The sequence below is a fragment of the Lissotriton helveticus genome, chromosome 9, assembly GCF_964261635.1.
Source record: "Lissotriton helveticus chromosome 9, aLisHel1.1, whole genome shotgun sequence".
In the NCBI taxonomy this organism is placed as follows: domain Eukaryota; kingdom Metazoa; phylum Chordata; class Amphibia; order Caudata; family Salamandridae; genus Lissotriton; species Lissotriton helveticus.
This window is the reverse complement of record NC_136070.1, coordinates 511,682,191-511,701,946: the sequence shown is the minus strand read 5'-3', so window position 1 is coordinate 511,701,946 and position 19,756 is coordinate 511,682,191. Positions and strand designations below refer to the sequence as shown.

The window sequence follows — 19,756 nt, the reverse complement described above, 5'->3', positions numbered from 1 at the left end:
ACTTGAACCATAGAGTCGGGGAGAAACCATGTGGCTCTACCCTTCGTTAACCATCCTTGATCTGTCTGGACCCCTCCTTGTTCGGACCATTTCTTGATTTCTTCGGGAGTAGCATGTAACTGGATATCTATGACATCTTGTGTAGGGTCCTTAACTGTCATACATGTAATCGGATCTGGAGTGTGTGTCATGTTAACTGAAATGTCTAGAGTCTGTGCTGTAAGCTTGGCTGTGCGATCTGCTAGATCGTTACCTTGAGAAATGGTGTCAGTAACTTTCGTATGTGCTTTGCACTTCATGATAGCGATAGATGTCGGTAAATGTATGGCATCTAACAGAGCTTGAATAAGGAGACCATGCTGAATCTTGGTTCCATGAGAAGTCATGAAACCTCTCTCCTGCCAGAGCACTCCGAAGTCGTGTACAACTCCAAATGCGTAGCGTGAATCTGTGTAAACATTAACTTTCAAGTTCTTGGCGTGTATGCAGGCTTGTGTCAGAGCAACTAGCTCTGCTGCTTGAGCGGACAGGGTGTCAATACGGTGTGTTTCAATAACTTCAGTGTCAGTAGTCACTGCATACGCGGCGACTAGTTCTCCTGTACTTGTTCTCATACATGAACCATCCACATAAAGTGTCAGGTCGGGGTCTGGTAACGGAATATCTGTCAGATCTTGTCTTGGCTTGGTCATAATGTTAACTACTTCCACACAGTCATGTGTGGCCGAATTCGAAGTAACTGATGGTAACAGTGTAGCAGGGTTCAGGATGTTGCAGCGTCTGATTTCTATGTGTGGCTGGAACAGTGTCAGTTCATAACCTGTTAAACGTGCAATTGTCAAGTGCTGAGTTTGTGTTCGGTTTAAAAGAACTTCCACGGAATGTGGAACTTGTACTGTCAAGGTATGTCCTAAGACTATGGAATCACTTTGTCTGATAGCTAGGGCTGCGGCTGCAACTGACTTGAGGCACGCAGGCAGAGCCTGGGCTACAGGATCTAATGTGCTCGAAAAATAAGCACAGGGCTTGTATTGTCCTGCTTGATCTTGTGTGAGAACAGATAATGCTGTACCTTCGCGTTCAGTGACGAAAAGTGTAAAAGGCTTACTGTAGTTCGGTGTCGCTAGAACTGGAGCTTGGCATAGGGCTTTCTTTAACTCATTGAAACTAAGTGTATGTTCAGATGTCCAAGGGAGGACAGTCGATACGGCTGCCTCCTGTGTCGTTAACTGTATCAGTGGCTTGGCTAGAAATGCATACTGAGGAATCCATTGTCTGCAGTAAGAAGTAAGGCCGATAAAAGCACGTACCTCCTTCTGGGTCTTGGGCTGAGGAAGACTCGCTATTAACTGGATACGGTCTGGTGTCAACTGCCTACCCCTCTTGGACAGTAAGTGTCCTAAGTAGACCACTTGCTGGACACAGAATTGAAGCTTCGAAGGGGACACCTTGTGCCCCATCTCGGCTAGGAAATACAAGACTGTAAGGGATGCTCGCTCGCAAGCACGTTCAGAACGGGCTGTGATCAGGAGATCATCGACATACTGGAGCAGGGCAGTGTCAGTTGGCATGTGAATGTTGTCTAGTTGTCTCTTAAGTGCTTGACTGTAAATGCTAGGGCTTTCTGTGAAACCTTGAGGAGCGCGTGTGAACATATAGCTCCTTCCATTTAAACAAAATCCGAAAAGGAACTGGCTGTCTGGATGAATAGGGACACTGAAAAACGCATTCTTGAGGTCGATTACAGTAAAGAACGTGGCTTCGGAATCAATGGCTGTCAATAGGGAAGAGATATCTGGGACAACTGGGTACTGCGGAATAATACATTTATTAAGCTCTCGTAGGTCAATCACTAATCGATATACTGGGGGTGCATTTGGATCAGTACGTTTCATGACTGGAATGATCGGAGAATTGCATACGTTGGAGTCAGTTTCTACAACCACTCCTTGAGCCATGAGCTCGTCAATAATTTTGGATAAGGCTGCTACAGCCTCAGGTGGCAATCTGTACTGTCTGATTCGTGGTAACACTACACCTGGCTTGAGAGTCACACGATAGGGTGTGATTTGCATATAACCAACATCAGTTGGACCTTGCGCCCATAGATGCTGCGGGACATTAGACAATCTGGAATCAAAATCTCGTAATACATAGTGACCCTTAAAGTCACGTAGGAACAATCGTATTCCCTCTGGGGAACAGCATATAACTGCACCTAACTCTTTCAGTGTTTTAATGCCTAATAGGTTTTCTGGACATGACTTAGTAAGTAACAGATCAGTAGTGCGGGACAATGGACCTACTTCTAGAGTAACTGGCTTTGATATTTCATTTACAATGGGTTTTCCTGAAAATCCAAGGGAAACATTTCTTGAGCCTGAGAGCGGAGCCCCTGGAACTTCGGCGTGACTAATTGTGGTCCTACTTGCCCCTGTATCAATCAAAAACTTTCTGTCTTTCCCTAATACTTGACTGTAAACATAGGGACCTTCTTGATCTACAGGTATCTCGATGAGAGGCAAGCCTACCTCCCTCTCTAGGCTGTTTCATGAATACTGCTGGTACTCTGGATACTCAGACTGTGCATACTGGTACATCTGCTGTGTAACGTGCTGTGTTGCAGCAATAGGCTGCGGTGCGGTAACTGTCTGTGGTGCATTCTGTGGCTGAGGAATCTGTGAAACTTGTTCTTGTCTAGGCGGACGTGGTCTTTCTTTAGTCTTACCAGTAGCTATGTTGTGTTTCAGAACTGCACACTCGTTTATAAAATGACCTGGCTGTTTACAATAATTGCAGTTCCCTTTAACGGGAGCTGCAGGATGACTGGCTTGATTCGGACCCCTCTTCTGACTGTCTTGAGGAACAGATTGTGCAACTAGTACTTTCATTTTCGTGTCTTTCATACGTTTTCTCTCGTGTTCTTGTTCTTCCCTGATCCTATTCTGGTGGTATTGGAGCATCTGCAACATCTGGGACGGGGTATTAGCTTGCCAGGTACTTTCAACTTTCAAAACTCGATTTTTAATTTGTGGACTTGAATTCTCGACTAATTTAGTAACAAAAAGGTGAGGGTATGACTCACTACTTGTCTTGAGGCCACTGTTGATGCTAAAACATTTCTCAAATCTAGAATAAAAATCACTAATATCTTCGTCTTGTTTCTGTTTACAGGCTGAGATTGCATCCCAGTCTTCTTTTCTAGTTGTCAATAATCTAGGTAAAACTTGTATTAATAATTCTGGTAATTCTTTACATTTCGCTCCAAGACCGGTACCTGGTACTCGTGCCTTGTCTTCAGCTTCTAGAACTGCCCAATCGATCTTTTTCTCTCCCACCTCCCATTCTTTTTCCTTGAGCTTTTCATACACCCCTGCGGGCAGCAGAACCTTTAACATTTTAATTATATCTGGATACGTGTATTCTCCCATACGGAGCATGTCTTTTAATTCTCTATGGAACCCTGCTGGATCTTTATCATGACAGGGAATTAATTTCTTCATCTCTAGGAGTTCCATCTTTGTAATCGGAGTGTAAACAAACACTCGTTCTAGTTCGCCACCCGTTCCTCTGACTGGGTGGACTTCTCGTAACGGATTCTGTCTCTCTATGTAAAATGGTTTACCTTCTGGGGGTGAGACATGAACAAAATGCGGGTTCAGAAACGTTCTATATTTGTGACGCTGTTCTAGAATGACACTAATTAAGTCGGTACCTAAACCTTTCCATCTATACTGGAGTAACTCGTTCAGGATATCATGTAACGGACCTGGATCAGAGTGCTGACCCTCATACAACGTAATGAGGTGCTGAATCATATACATACCCGCCAGTCGTTGCTCGGCTGGGGGCATTTTCAGAAACATTTGTGCCACTATTTCGTCTGGAAAAGTGGTAGAATCAGTAATCCATCGGACTGCTGATCGGGCTAGTTCTTGTTCATGCATGGTACTTAACTCACTGTAACCGATTCGTGATTTCAGAATGTGATCGGTAGCTTGAAACACTTGTTCTAGAGAACCTTGTTCTGGTGCTGGATGATGGAAAATAGACTTGTGTTCTAGGCGTAAATGGCGATCTGGAAATCTAGATTTTCCTACATACGCTATTCTGTCAGGATTCTCGTCGTCTAACTCTTCAGGATCAGAGTTACTTTCTTTCTCGCTTACTTGTGCTGCTTTACGCTGTTCGTGTAACTTTATTATTTCTTTACGGATTTTCTTGTACATACTCTCCATAGCACCGACGGTCTTGTGCTTACCCTCGGCTATATTATCACTCCACCTTGTCAGGGTTTTCATTTCAGCCGGATCTTTAGACGGGTAATCTTGTTCTCTTATTAGACAATTGATCAGAAACTTTAATATCATGAGCTGGGTCTCAGCTTTCCTTTGAGACATGGCCTCGCCAATGCTTTCTGGATCATCCCCTGTACGGATGAAGCGATATATTCTGTCTAGATCTTCTTTCATATTCGGTAAGGTGACTAGGTACTCGGCCACCTTTCTTACGCGAAATGAATATAAAACCATATTATCCTCGCCTGGGACTGGATCATAGCCGCATTCGGCAAGGGATTTTCTTATTTCTGCTACAGTCTGATGTCTGGGCGTACGCTGTGATGCTTGTATATGTAATTCGGCTGTCGTTAAACGCTTGTGTGGCGGCGGGGTTTGAGGAGTACCTCCCCCTGCGGCCCCTAAACTAGAGTCGTCTTCGTCCTGGCAGAGTGGGAAATGGAAATGTAGGCTGGACTTGTATGGCAGGCTGGACCGGGGGTACCGTAACAGGTACTCCGGTGTCTGGAGGAGCAGGAAGTGCCTGATTTACAGGGACTGGCGGAGCGCGAACAGGATTTGCATATTCTGGGACTGTGTCGTCCAAATAGGACGAAATAAAAATATCAGCTGCGGTCGGTTTGTGACGCAGCTTGGTCGGAATTAATGGTGGCGGGAAATTTACTGGATGCCTCTGGGGTCGCTTTTGGCAAGCCCTCGGCAAGGAGAGGATACATACCCCTAATAAGGGCATGCCTCTGTCTGTCTGACTGTTCGGCTTTGACTTGTTCACCTATCTCGATTAGTTCTTTTTCATGGGCTCGTTCCAAGGATTCTCTACTTAATTCTGACTTTCTGATTTCCTTTTCAGTTCTTTTATGAGCTTCTTTGCGCCATAACTCGATGGCATCTTTCTGTGACTGTCTGGCTTTCTTTTTCCATAATGCCTCTTCTACTCGCATGATGCACTCGGCATCCCATGTACCCGATACGGGCCATCTATACTTTTCTTCTAACTGTTTGGTATAATCTACCCATAAATCTAGATACAGTATGGCGCTTATGCCATGCTTCTGATACATAAAATGACCTGGACTGTCCCTAGGCGGGACTGGAACTGCTGCTTCCAGCAGACCCTTTCTAGTTTTTAACTGGCGTAACTTAGAAAACTTAGAAAACAAGGGCATGACTGGACTGTAATCTACACACAATACAATACACAATGAACACGATACTTATTCCCCATTCATACCACGACATTAAAATACATGAAGAACATTTAAAAATAACAGTTCGAACAGAATACTACCTGGAATACGGAACACAGAATACATGAATTTTCTCGAGAACAGAACTGACTAGAACAGGAACTAGATGCACTGCTGAAACAGTACGAAACTTACCGGTCTCATAAAGAGACACGTCAGGACCCGCATCCACCGAAGTGGACACTTCGTTTGTGGGTCTGTGTACCACCAACCCACGGACCAGAGTCAATTTAATTGACCCTGTCTAGATACTACCCCAGTAACGGTACTCACCGGGCAGCAAGAACGGAAGGCCTCAGACTGGACTGGACCGCTTCGACGACGGACGACGAACTTCGGACTTCTGTTACGGGTGGGCCTCCGGATACCTCGGACCTTGGACTCTCGGCTTGGGCTCTGGTCGGGACTCGCCGCGTTCCTCCACCGTCTCGTCTGGATGCTGGACCGCCTCCTCCGTCTCCTCCGTGGGCCTGAGGGATACTTGAAGCAGAAATATCTGCCGGTGCGCAGAAGAGTTCCGTCACGACTGCAGAGGGTCAGGGGGTCGGCGTGGCTTCACCGACGCGTGGGGAAAGGGCAAGTCCCTATTCGGGCGCCATTATGTGGTAAATAAATAAATAATACCCTATTTTTGAATGAATAAATGAATAACAGATAGCTCAATAAATAAGAGTCAAGATTCGAGGTAGTAGGAGTTTGCAGGTTTATTACAGCATAAAGGACAGGAACAGGACCACCTGCACAGGAATAGGATGGCTAGGCCCAGCAGCGCTGCCGGGGTCAGGATCGGGACAAGGGGAACAACTTTTTAATAACAGTGCATGGGCATATATACATAACGCAAACACATAGCATTACATTGCAATAGGCGTAGCAGTGGGTGGAGCAAAAGGCGTGACGCGTAGCAGTCGCGAAAGATAAGGGTGAAAAGAGGTGTAACAGGGCGTATACATAGACATGTGATGCAAACGTAACAGAATATGTCATGAATGGGGCGGAAACCATGGAGGGGGCTACCTGAGGAGCCGGGACCTCTAACCTGATGGTGCGCGCAAACTGGCAATGACATGTTACTAGGAGAAGCTGGGGGGCTATGAACTCTGTGCTAGGAGCAGAGACTGAAGTCTGGAGAGTCAGGGCGACATGTACCTAAACAGTATCTAGTATCCGATGTTTAGAGAACATGTTGATATAAACCAGAAGTCAGGAGGGGAAAGGCTAACTTGATTCTAAGACTGGACCATGCATTATTCTACATGTAGTGCGTGATGAAGAATATTAAATGACCATTAAATGCAGTGTTTCTCTAACGTGGAGACGTGAAGGCTAGACAATGACGGAAACTATCGATGCGATTCAGTAGCTTTAGGAATGCAGAGAAGGAGGACTGAACTGATAACTGGAATCATAACATATTCTTGGCAGACTCAGAGGCAGAGCCAGGGTGAGCCGGGCACTGCAAGGCAGGAAGTAAGTGAAGGGTCGAGGATACAGGTGGGGGCTGTATCGCTCCTCAGCGAGGCTTCAGGAGACAGGAGCTGAATCTGGTGTCCAGGCCCTTTTGAGGCCTAGAAACGGGGACTTTTCAATAGAATAACGTGCACACTGAGAAACGTGGCAACGTAGCTTTACATAGGCCTGATATTCGTAGTATTCACGAGAACTGGAAACTGGCATACTAGAGGTGGACACAACTGTAATTGCGTCATTAATCGAACATAGGGAATGCATATGCATATTTAATCATGCACACATAACATATGATGGATGACACGTAGGGACACAGAACATGGCAAAATTTACTTTTCCACAACCCAATTAAGCAAGAAGCTAAAAAACGGGTAAAAGAGATCCTAGATCAACTTGAATACCAGGGGGTGATTGAAACTTGCACCTCACAAATGAATAATCCTTTGTTTCCTGTCTCCAAACCAGACAATTCATATCATCTTGTTTTGGACTACAGACACTTGACACTTGAACTCATGTTGCAAAACTTTTGCAGTACAAAATTCGCATAGTGCTGCACTAAAGAATAACATAGTGCGCAAAAAATACAAAACAACATTAGACATCTCTAATGGATTCTTCTGTCAAAATATAGCACCAGAGAGCAGATATTTGACCGCGTTCTCAATAAATGGCGCGCAAAAAAAATTCTGTTGTTTTGCCCCAGGGGTTCAAGAACAGCCCATGATTATTCTCAGCAAGAGTAACAGAGTTACTACAAATATATGATGATGAGGCATTATCTTATGTCGATGACATCTATCTAACAGATGATGACTTGGATACTCACTTGAAGAGAGTGAACACCATAATACTTGGGTTCGCAGCAGAGGGTTACAAATTCAACTTTAAAAAGTCAAGAATTGCCCATCTAACTGTCCTGTTTATAGGATATGAACTATCAAGTGAAGGCAAAAGCCTGGCTGACAATTTCCTAGAGAAATGTGCTGTAATCCAAGCACCTAGAACACAAAAAAACTTACAATCAATTCTAGGTTTCATAAATTTCGGAAGAACTTACATTATAAATTATGCAGAGAGAGTTAAACCTCTCTATGATCTTATAAAACCAGATTTCAAAAGAATCATTTGGACTCAAAAACACACAGAAATTTTGAGATCTTTACAAACAGATATGTTAGTTAAAACAAAATTACAAACACGTGATAACACACGCAACCTTGTGATTCGAGTCATCCCAGGAAGATGCGGATTCACGTACCTAACCTCTAATGAGGGAGAGAAGGTACCAATTGCATACAAATCCCACTTGTACACAGAAGCTGAAAAAAGGTTCAGCATTAAGGAAAACATTGTTCATGCGGTTCAAACAGCTGTAGCAAAAGAAAAATACCAAGCCGACGGTAGACAGGTTACAGTCAGAACAGCAGAATCAGCTTTTGAGGCATTAACAACACCATGTAATTTACCGACAACGGCACTGAATCCAAAATGGATACAATGGGTAAATTCTGTTGCTACAGACAAAGTAAAATACTATTTTGACCCAGAAATGAAAGAATTAAAATATCTAGAATATGAGAGAGAATACCCTCTGCCAATCGACATTCTGCCTTTACGACAGTACGCCTGTGTAATATATACAGACGGTCATGCTCAACCCTCAGTTTGGGGAGAGCTGGCTTACAACGCCACATGCGAAATTGTAAAAGACGTATGGCGTGGAGGTAAATTGAGACCTCTATTTACAAAAACACACTCAGTGGAAAAAAATTCAGAACATCAAACTGAAATAATAGCGTTAAAAATGGCGCTTGATAATGCCGATCGCGATTTTCCGACACTTATAGTGTGTGATTCGTATTACTGCGTCAAATCATACAATAACGATTTACAGAAATGGATTCAAAACGGTTACAAAGATGACACAGGTGCAACAATAAAGCAAAAAGTGCTTTGGGAACAAGTAGTTCTTTTAAAGAAAGAACTACCAAAAACTCACGTGATACATTCACTGAGTCATCAGCGTGATGGCGTTCACGTTGCAGGGAAATCATTGGCTGAGACAGCCACAGCGGTAGCAACTAAATCGGCTCCCGTAGCTACAAAGAAGCATGCAGTAAAATACATTGACGGTGAAACTGTGCTGGCAGTAAAAACGTCATCAAAAGGCGACTGCTCAGCGCTACCGATCAATTACCCACTCAATTATACATACATAATCGATGCAAACTGCCGTTCCTTTTGCTCGAATCCCTGGAGTGGGGGATAGAGTGATTCCAAACATGAACAGGAGAGGCTTGTTAATAGCAGACGCACATATGGGTGAGGGTCTCAGACACCTTAAGCTAAAAGATTCTCTGGAAGAATTACAATCAGTGTACTGGTGGCCAGTCATGAGCCTGCATCATCACATTTTTGTAAAAAACTGCCCAGACTGCAACAGAGATCGCAGTGGCGAGAGAAACGGTTTAATACCATGCCGTTTCGCTCCAGAATGTATCAAATCAACAAAAAAATAAAAACCCAGTATGAATAATGCGTCATATTAACATGTAGAGACTATTTTCACTTATAATGTAGACCCCAACTTTCGGCTGACGTCGGAACTGTTATAAAAGATTTGCAAGTCTTTATCGGCACATACGCAATTGGCATGCTACATTCTGACCAGGGTCCTGCTTTTAGCTCTCGATCTTATAGGGAGGCCATGACCAGCATGGGCATTGCATTGCGGTACTCTTGTCCATTTCATCCTGAGGGAAACGGAATCGTAGAAAGAAAAAACCGTGACATAAAGCAATCTATAACAGCAACGGTATTAGGTTCAGGAGCTGGGTGGGTCAAACATTTAATAAGTGTCCAACGTAGTCTAAATAACCTGCCAAGAAATTCTCTGAAAGGACTCAGTCCGTACGAACTATTGTTTGGGACTAGAATGTTAGTCCAGGACTTAGATAGTCAGACTTCAGTGGTTAAAGAAAAATGCTTTGATATCAAAGATCGCTTGGCTATTTTACAGGACTTAAATGAAACAAGAAAAGACCTGAGCAACATAAAGTTGAAACAGCAGCCAACAACCACTGAAGAAAAACCACCTGTCCCAGCAAGGCCTGTCTGGATTCCAAAAGTCGGGGATCTAGTCAGAGAGAAGATCGCGGTAAAGAAGGAATTTGGGCCTTCTTACAGAAAAGCAGTTCCTGTCTTGTCTATCAACGGGACAAGATCAGTAGTACTACCGCTCCTTGCTGGTAAAAAGGAGAACCGAGTCATATCCATCGACCTGGTTAAACCACAATCATGTGGCCGATAACAAATAGTAGGCCAAGTGGACTCTCAAGAAGTAGCAGAACACCAAAGTTTGCTACATCCACAGAGGTTCAAAATGAAAGACTGATCACATTTGAAAAATCTACAGTGAAACAACAAGGACTATGCAATAAAGCAATGGAACTTGAACCTCTAAAAACCCAAATCAAAGCTTTTCATCAAGAAACGGCAACCTACGATGATGTATCTACAGACTTTTCTAATGAAACAAAGCAAAATCAAAAAGCAAAAAGTAATCCAGAAGCAATTGGAACAATTGACAGAACGGCATCCGGCTACTTCATCAACTTCGATGATTTTTCTGAAGATCCAAGTGAACCGGAAGTACAGCCATCAACAAAAACTTTTAAAGACAAAGCAAAGGAACTTTTTCATCAACTAAAGGGAACCTATCTAACTTCTCCATGGATTGAAATTTGGGTGACATTAGGTGCATTTGTCCTCATACTTTGGCTCATCATGGTACTATGCTTGGGACATTTCATTGAGGGAAAATATGCTAAAATGGACACAGCAAGCCAGAAAATCAACTTGGTCCTTAAACCACACACATCTTCACATGTCGAGAAAAGAGAACTTTCTTCAGTGAACTTCACAGCCAATCCTATACCAGGCGGTGTAGCATGGGACAATACTGATTATGAAATCTATGGCCCGGTTGAAATCCTGAAGTATCCACATCAATTTAAGGTCTCGTTAAGTGACTTTGTAAAACCAAGCACATTTGCTGATGATTGGGACTTTGAAAGTATTAATGATATAATGTCTGACCTAGTAATGTCTGCTAAATTTACAGAACATGATTATTTGCAGGGTTCGTCTAATTATGATCAAATGTTCTGCTACAACCACTATGGTAACCATTTTCTACATAAATCTGCACAACCTAGAAATGTTTTAAATTATAACCAATGGGAACATTGTGCTACTCCTCCAAAGGGTAGTTCTAAAACATTTTATGATAAATATTCATATTTTTCAGGGTTTAACACAAGTAATGCAGAAACATTTTATTTCAAATTGTCGAATAAGACAGGTATGAAGACCATGCTTACAAACACAAAATTGATATATTCAGATTCATTTTTTGAGCAAATGAATACATTTGGTTTTGATTTCTGGAACAATAACATTGAAGCAAAAACTGTTTGGGGTACAAAAGATTGGCAAGTACAAGGTATAGAATCATTGTTCAGAGCCTGCACGATCCCAGAACAAATTATATTTTTGAATGATACTATTCAACAAACTACCTGTCTTGGCTTAGCCAAAATCAAAGACTTAAACAAACCGTCTATTCCAAAGCCAACAACGAACAGTAATAGCTCTATAGATGTTGAGATAGACGTGAACCATATTTTAAACCAAAACAGAACACATCCTGATTGGAAACAATGGTTGATCTGGCCCACAGACACAAATAACTGTCAAGACAGATTCCTGAACAAAACACAGGGGTTCAAATTGACCAGGTCAGACCCTAGATATTCCCAAAGACAACATCCAGGGATAGTAACTACTTACAGTGTGGGCAAGCTCTGCCTTCAATGGCTACAAACATCCACACTGGCAGAAATTAAGCAACACCTAACTTTACTTCAAAATGGTGCTGACTTGCGTGATTTCATTGTGGGACCACGCAAACAGCGTCAAAAACGTTTCATAGCGGCCTCTATATATGCAGCTTACAATGAAGCTTGGAAAGAAACTCAAATTGAGACAGCAGAAAAAGTACGGGAAATTGACCGTATTAATTTGGAAAAATCACTTTCTGTTGTGGACAATGGGTTAATGACTCTGTCCTCCAGAATATATTCACTGGACAGTATTGTGTCTTCAGCAATCGATATAATATCGCAAGACTTACTGATGTTACAACACGGTCAGTCCCAATTGCGTTCTATTGTACAACTTGGCTGGACGTTACAAAATCTGCGTTCAGGCTATGTGCCTTGGCGTTTAATCAACACAACGTCACTGTTTAATATCTTTAACCTTACTGATAAACAAATCAGTTTGGCACAGAAGGGTGCTGACTATACAATTCTGAGCATTGAAAAACTTGAGAGATTACCATTGACGATGTCAGAACGACCTGTCATTGAATGGATAATACACGGGATAATAAATATTCCGATAACAACTTTCCAGTTTCAATACTGCCAAAAATATATACAGGCAGGCCAGTATGAAAGGTTGGGTAAAGGGTACATTAAGTCAACATGGAACTTGCCCTATACACACACATGTGTTAGTAATAAAGGCCAGAATGTGTTTCTTAGTGGCAATAATTGTGCAAGGTCACTAAGCGGTACACTCCTGTGTCAGGGTATTAGTTTGCATGGAGCCTGTGAAGGGACTACAAATAACCTTTCATGTCACCAGCTAGGCACACCTGCAACACAAATAGAACCATTCTTTAGGAGACTCTCGAACGGGAGTTACATTCTAATGGTAGATCGCAGATGTTGCAGTCTGCTGCCCGGAAAACCTTATCTCATAACCGTGACTACGAAGGTCATGTGCTGTGAACGAGTATTGTTCCCAAACGGTGCTCGAGACAGGGAGGCAAGGTTATGGCCCAGTTTGAAAATTTCTTCTATTCGAATTGATACTTTAAGCAGAATGAAGACTGTGCTCCTACAGACGCCAACCCGGTTAACGTCATCAAAAGAAACGTATGATCTCCAAGTTGCAAGGACAACTGCAGAGATTCATTCACTGTTATCAACCAATTCCCCCATACATTTCGCAGAAATACTGAGCGAAATCTTAAATATTTCTGATACAAGTGGAATCTCGAGTATATTTAAGACAGTGTTTTCGGGAGCTTTAACCCCATTCAAAGCCATCCTGGGTATTTTTCCTGATTTTGTCCATTCCATCTTTGGCGGACTTCCTCTCCTTTTGGGACTAGTGGCAGGCATCCTATTTTTGATCCTGTTACTTCGCTATGGCAAACCACGTCACAGACAAGACACCAGCGACAATGGAAGAAACGATCCTAGCCATACGCTACAGGGACCGCATAACTAAAGTCCTTGGAATAGCCCGGCTTAGAGACCTGAACATGACTTGTTTTCTTTCATTTAGACCGATGTGGCAACGTTGTGTTATGCCTGTATTAAGGTGCTTGCTATGCGGCGAAGAATGCGTGTTGGACACCTGTCTGACACTACAATCGGATGTGCCAATGGACGCTGAGACTTTGTTGGGTCCGGTAACGGCTCATGCATTGTACTGTCCCCAGCGGCTACCAATCCTGATGACGGCATTTGTGGAGACTTCACCACTACGATTGAAGAGTAGTGAAGTACAAGATGAAAGCAGCATCGATCAGGTACGACCTTCTGTCAGCTATGCTGATCGAAACATCAATGAAGGCAATCATGCTCATGAATGCATGTTAATTAATTTTTCTGAGTTAGTGGAACTTTCGCAAGAAGCAGTTGACAGTTTTTTCGAAAGTCTCAACAATATGATGTTTTCACCAGAGCAGAAAGAATGACTTTGAGCAAACTAGCACACGGCGTTCCCTACACCCTGAATTTGGCCTTCAACTTTGAAAATAAAGCAATAAGAAATGTTCTCACCAGTTTTTACGGAGAGCGGGACATTTTTTTCTTTCCATTTCCAAAAATATTTACGATTTTTTGGGACACTTATCTTCTGCTTAAAGTAAAACTATTCTTAGAGAACACATTTCTATTTTTAGTTACTCTAGAGACATTAGCTACCCTCTAGCATATTCACAAGTATTTATGATTTTGTGATGAGATGGTCTCGAATTTTTTCTTCTGTATTAAGAGCCATTTCATGTGTAATTTCCGCATTTCACTCATGCTGATTTCAAAATATGCGTATTAGATTTTGCATTATTATACTGCTTGAAGTGCATATAGTAACTATACTCATCTTTTCGTGTATTTCACATTTCCAATTTTCAAAATGCATTTGATTGTATTTTGGGGTGGTTCGGTATACACATGCACTACTAGTTTTGTTTACTATGCCTAGATTTGTAAATATGGACGTAGATTACGTGGAGTGGGTGTGATGTATTTACTATGGGTACTGTATCGATCCCCCTATTTCTGACCCTTGTCTGGTTAATAATTAACTAGCAGCCATTCAACTGCACAAATACCCGTTATCTGATTAGCCATACAACGGCACAGAAGCCCGTTATCTGATTAGGTCATAGCGCATGCCATCTCATTAGGCAAGCACTATTTCTCCAGCCCCCTAATAGGCATACGGTGTTCTCAAAACAAATCAAACCTACAGCGACCTGGGAAATCCCCGCAGCCATTGTTTTGATTTAGCCGAGAATTTCAGTAAAGAATGTGCGAACGACCAGTTCATATGACATCCTTATTGACGTATTTATGTCCATCCTTACGTCAAGCTCGGCACCTTTCAGGTATAAATAATACCGACATTGCCTTAAGCAAACACACGAGGTGGTGACAAGATTGGAGCAGCGAGACTTGCCGAGGAGCCCAGCTGACAGCGAAGCCCACAGACGCTGCCCCTCCTTTCTGACGCGCTGAGAGAGAGACGCTGCCTTTTCTCCTGCCGAGAAATCCAGCTCCGGCGCTTCCAGCCGCCCTTGCAGGCAGCTGGGATATCAAGCCCTGAGATAGAGATACCAGCCCTCCAGCCTTCTAAATCCCAGGTACTGAACTGAATAACCCCTTGCAGAGAATTCTTGAAGCAGACCCTTGGCAAAGCAAACTTAACTTAAACTGCTACTTATCTACTCCCGCCCACGTATTAGGCTTAGGTCAGGTACATTGGGGTAGGCGTAGTTAGAAGCACCAGTTGAGTACGATTAGTCAATGTATATATGTATGTATCTATTTTATCCATTTTAAGTATCATATGGCTAAGAAACCATATCAATGCTTTTACAGTATTATTTTATAATTCTGTTATTACTGTATGCACTTTACTTAACTATAAGTATTGCAATAATAGCGATTCATTTCTCTTGTATGAGAAAAGAGACTGATCAATAAATAACATCTTTTTATTGAACACGCCCGTCTCTTCCTTTTCTCTACAATCTCGTGAAACTAAGAATGCACTGAACTAACTGAGTAAAATAAGTTGTTTTTTGTTTTCACACGACTCTAGAGATATACTCTTGATTAGGGGAGAGCAAAGTTGTCATGTTCTATGGTTGTCAGAAACTAAATCCCTTCTTGTCTATCCAGGGAGGTTAAACTCCTCCTTGTCTATTCGAGAAAGTTTCTAGTGAACTCTGAGCTAGCTGGCAAACACTAAACTTTAAGTCTAATATCGTCAGTAGAAGACCTAGTTAACCTCTGTCCTACGTCTATACTATTGAAGATATTATTCCAATGCGCAGAGCCTATTGGGATAATAGGAACTACACTACAGGGCCCCCATAATAGACCTCTTTGACACTCTAGAAAACGCAAAATGCCAAAACATATCCATCAGTTACCTAAGCTCATAATTCATGGGCAGTGCACCACAGACAAACGGGTCAGGGATATTTGCCGCTGCCTTTCCATCTCTTCCCATCATACTGTATATGGTCTTGAAGATGAGGCAACATCCCATGACTCTAATCCTAGTTGCGCCAACCTGGTAAATTAGCTCTGGTGTTGAATGCTTCTCAAGATGTCAGTAAGTCCTCTTGAGAAGCTTCCTGTCAAGCTGGACTTTCCCATTCAGCATCAAAGTAACTCACCTGGATCCCAAACAGTTTAATCTTGCAATTTTGTACCTAAGATGCTAGAGTTTAGCTACCTTACCCTTCCACAGAAACCCACTACATGTGCTTGTTATGCAGGGAAGTGGAGAAAGTTCATGCACTGCTGCATTTTTAAACAGGTGTACCCATTTACAGTCTCATGTGCAGGAGTTTGTTTTCTATCTTCTACATCTTTTCAAGGCAGGCCTATCTTACACTTCCATTGAACTACACCTATCTGCAATTGTACCCTATCTCCATAACCTCACTAATCTATTTTCAGAGTACTGGTCATTAATGCTTTTATGGAGGGTTTGAAAAGGGCACTTCCACCAAAGATAGCTCCTGCACCTGAATGGAACCTGAACGTAGTACTCATGTAACATTTGGGCCCACATTTTGAGCTTCTCCACCCATGTGCCTTACAGTTTTTGTCTTGGAAAAGAACACACTAATTGAAGTTATTTTTCTTTGTCGATTTGTTGTAATTATGTTTTGTGGTTTTTGTTATGCTGTGTTTCCTAAGAGAGCTTGAATGGACAACGTAACTTTTTTACCCCCTTTAACTTTTTGTCCTTTCACGGAATAGAAGGAAATTTGGCATGTGGAACCTTAAACACTTGCATTTGGACTGTCCAAAATTTCATACAGATTTGTCTAGCAATGCCAAGGTTATCCAAGAAATGTGTTTTCAATGAAAAGAGAAGATGGATCATAACTACAGAGTCACTCTTGCTGCCTCAGATAGATAGATAGATAAATAGATAGATAGATAATATGACCACATTATTTGTAAATATAACAAGATTTCGATTAAGTATGTTTTTTTGCTAAAACAAGTATATTAATGTATTTCAATAAATACTTTCTATAATTTTCTAAAACCTATAATTTTTGCTTTTTAATGTAGGGTGGCTTGTTGTTGCAAAAACATTTCTTGGACGTTGTGTTAAGGCTTCTGATAAAAGACCCATCACTCAATCAAACTATCGTCCTGCTAATTCGGTCTTCCGACCCCGAAGAAGTGCACAAAGTTCTACATCGCTCATCAAAAATGGTATTGAAGTAATCTTTTTTCATTAAACAAATTTGTGTAGCCTTTCTTCAAATTAATACTTTTTTCTTATCTTAGTTTTATGTCAGCATCTATCCTCTGCATATTTCAATGCCCTATTTATTTAACAGTTGATGGAATTATGACTCAGTTTTTAATGTATGCAGCTTTAAACTATATTATCATTGCCGTGGTAGTGTTGCAGATTGCTACTACCAGCAGAAGCTGTAGTGTGATGTTCAAAATGGAATTGGTGCACTCTCAAATATTTTCTCTAGTCTTCCTTTTACCCTCTACCCACCGACAAAAAAGTCATCAGAAATTGAAAATATTACATAAAACATGCCATTGATAGAGTCTATCAATCAAGGTGAATGCATCATTGAGTTTTACCAAAGGACGACCTAACTCCTAAAAGGGTCAGGAAACACAGTTTTTCGATCTCGCTTGCATGAACGAGCACGTAAGACACCACAACTTCAAAATGGTGACTTTGGCCTACAGATTTGGGAGGAAGAGTGGATTGTGCCATTAGGCAAACTATTTATATAATATGTCTTTTCACCATAGTAGTGACATCGAGACATAATATTATTTAATAGCGTTACGTTGAAAGGACATCATTTGGGCAGATACCTCTTTTTAGTTGTGCGCAATATTAATATTGAAATATACTCCTTTATTTATGGGACCTGTTTTTATCACTTTTTATGCTTTGTGGCTTGTACCTGAAATATACGTAAACTTCAATATTTATTGTGAACTATGGGAAAGCTTAATCTGGATAGAACAATTTAGCAGTTATCTGTATGCTTTATATAGTCCCTACACATTAGTAAATGCATACCATTGCAAGTAGTGCACCAGACATATTTTTTGCAAATTGAATAATGTAGTATCAGAGCATGTGTTGCTGTAAAACATAACAAAAGGTATTACTGTGCGGAATAGGGATGTGTTTGTGTGGCGGTGTCAGGTACAGTGTTACAGAGGGAAGTATTTTTAAGCTTGTTTCTTATGAAAGATGTTGTGGACGTTAATGTAAGGCTGATCAAGATTTCAAGGGATGTTATGGCAAGGGGAGGAAACAATTTCAGCATAGCCTTCCATGGAGCAAATGTTACCACTGCACCTTTCATTGCCTGAGGGAGCACTGAAGTGTCACTTTGCCTAGGTCGGCAATAATCTGCAGAGCCACAGACTCAAAGAAGAGCCAGCTCAGGCATTTGTTCAGTTATGTAGGTCACAAATGAAAGCACACTTCTCATTCTTAAAGCTAGGGGCCTATTCTCAAATAAATTTTGAAATACGTAAAGTAGTACTCTTATAGTACTCTTTTATGTACTGTTGTATGCCTTTGGATATTGGCCCTAAAACATCTGAAATGGGAATTCTCATATTCAATTGGTACACATAGAAAGAATTGTGCCCTCTTTGTTCTTTTAGTAATAGGGAGTTGGATGTTTGGGGCTGATTCACAATGGTATGTAAAAGAGCAATTCTATGGTACTACTTCCAAACCTCCAAATCATATTGTGAATCATCCCCATTGATTGGTGTGTATCCTTAATCACTGGCATTCAAAACCGTAATATACATGTTATGCAGACCGCCCTTCAGGAGGAGGTGCTACAACCCACTGAGAAAGATGACACTTTTCAGGGTCAGATGTGACCTAACTGACCTTTTCATTCGTGGAAGAAGGACAACCTGCCACCAAGTTGAGAATGTAGTTCAATATCCTGTATGTTCTTGTTAATCTCTACCTATATTTGGAAGCTCTTATAATGCAGAAGTTGCACTATTCAGCAAAGTGTATACACTATCATATGTGATAGTTTGACTGAAATTAGTTATATGAAAAAAACCTATGAAGGTTCAATTACAGTGGCAGCTCCATGACAAAAGACTTTAAATTGGTAGAGGTAACATTTGAGTTTTGAATACGGACTTGTGCAACCAAAATATTGCAGTTATGTGTGTAAACCATCTTGTCATAAAGGTTGTTGCATGATCCTGTCATAGTTTTGGTGCTGCTACCTCAAATGGCTTCTTGTGTAAGATTGCTGCAATGAAAAAAACAAAACTAATTGCTTTCTGTATATGATGAAATTATGTGATAAAGAATTCAGCATCCTATGATTTATTGTACTTTTGAGATGTAAAGTACCCTCTCATCTATTGCAGTGCGAGTGGTTCATTGGCGATAGAATGATACACCTAATAGTCATTAGAGGTGGAATGATGTGCTGAATTTGGCGAGAGAGATATTTTTCTGTGGGTGGAGCCAAAGTTATTTCTGTGTAGTGTTTAAAAACATGTTAACAATAAATCTTGCACTCTGCTGGTTTAACCAATAACAATGTATTTGGAGAATTATGCCGCAGTAGGTGACTATGATAATCGAAAAGATGACAGCATACTCCATTTAATAAATAGCAACCTGTTCAATAGTTACGATTTTAACCTTCAAAGACTACATCATTTTATTGTCTTTCCCTTTCAGACACATGCTCTTCCTTGGAACTTGGGAAATGCGACTGCTCTCTGCGGCAGTGTGAGTGGTTTGTGTTTGACCATGAACTTGTCTTGCCCGAATACATCATTGAATTGGAGTACAGTACGCAGGTAC

General features: G+C 41.5%; 1 protein-coding gene across 1 annotated transcript in view; it reads left to right on the top strand.

The window, feature by feature from the left end:
* Positions 1-19,756, top strand: part of LRRC9 (leucine rich repeat containing 9) — a 1,011,210-nt gene that overhangs the window by 474,200 nt on the left and 517,254 nt on the right. Inside the window, exons 14-15 of the mRNA XM_078660357.1 lie at positions 16,981-17,127; positions 19,631-19,752. Coding sequence (XP_078516483.1) covers positions 16,981-17,127; positions 19,631-19,752 — 269 coding nt within the window. The remainder of the gene's footprint in view (positions 1-16,980; positions 17,128-19,630; positions 19,753-19,756) is intronic.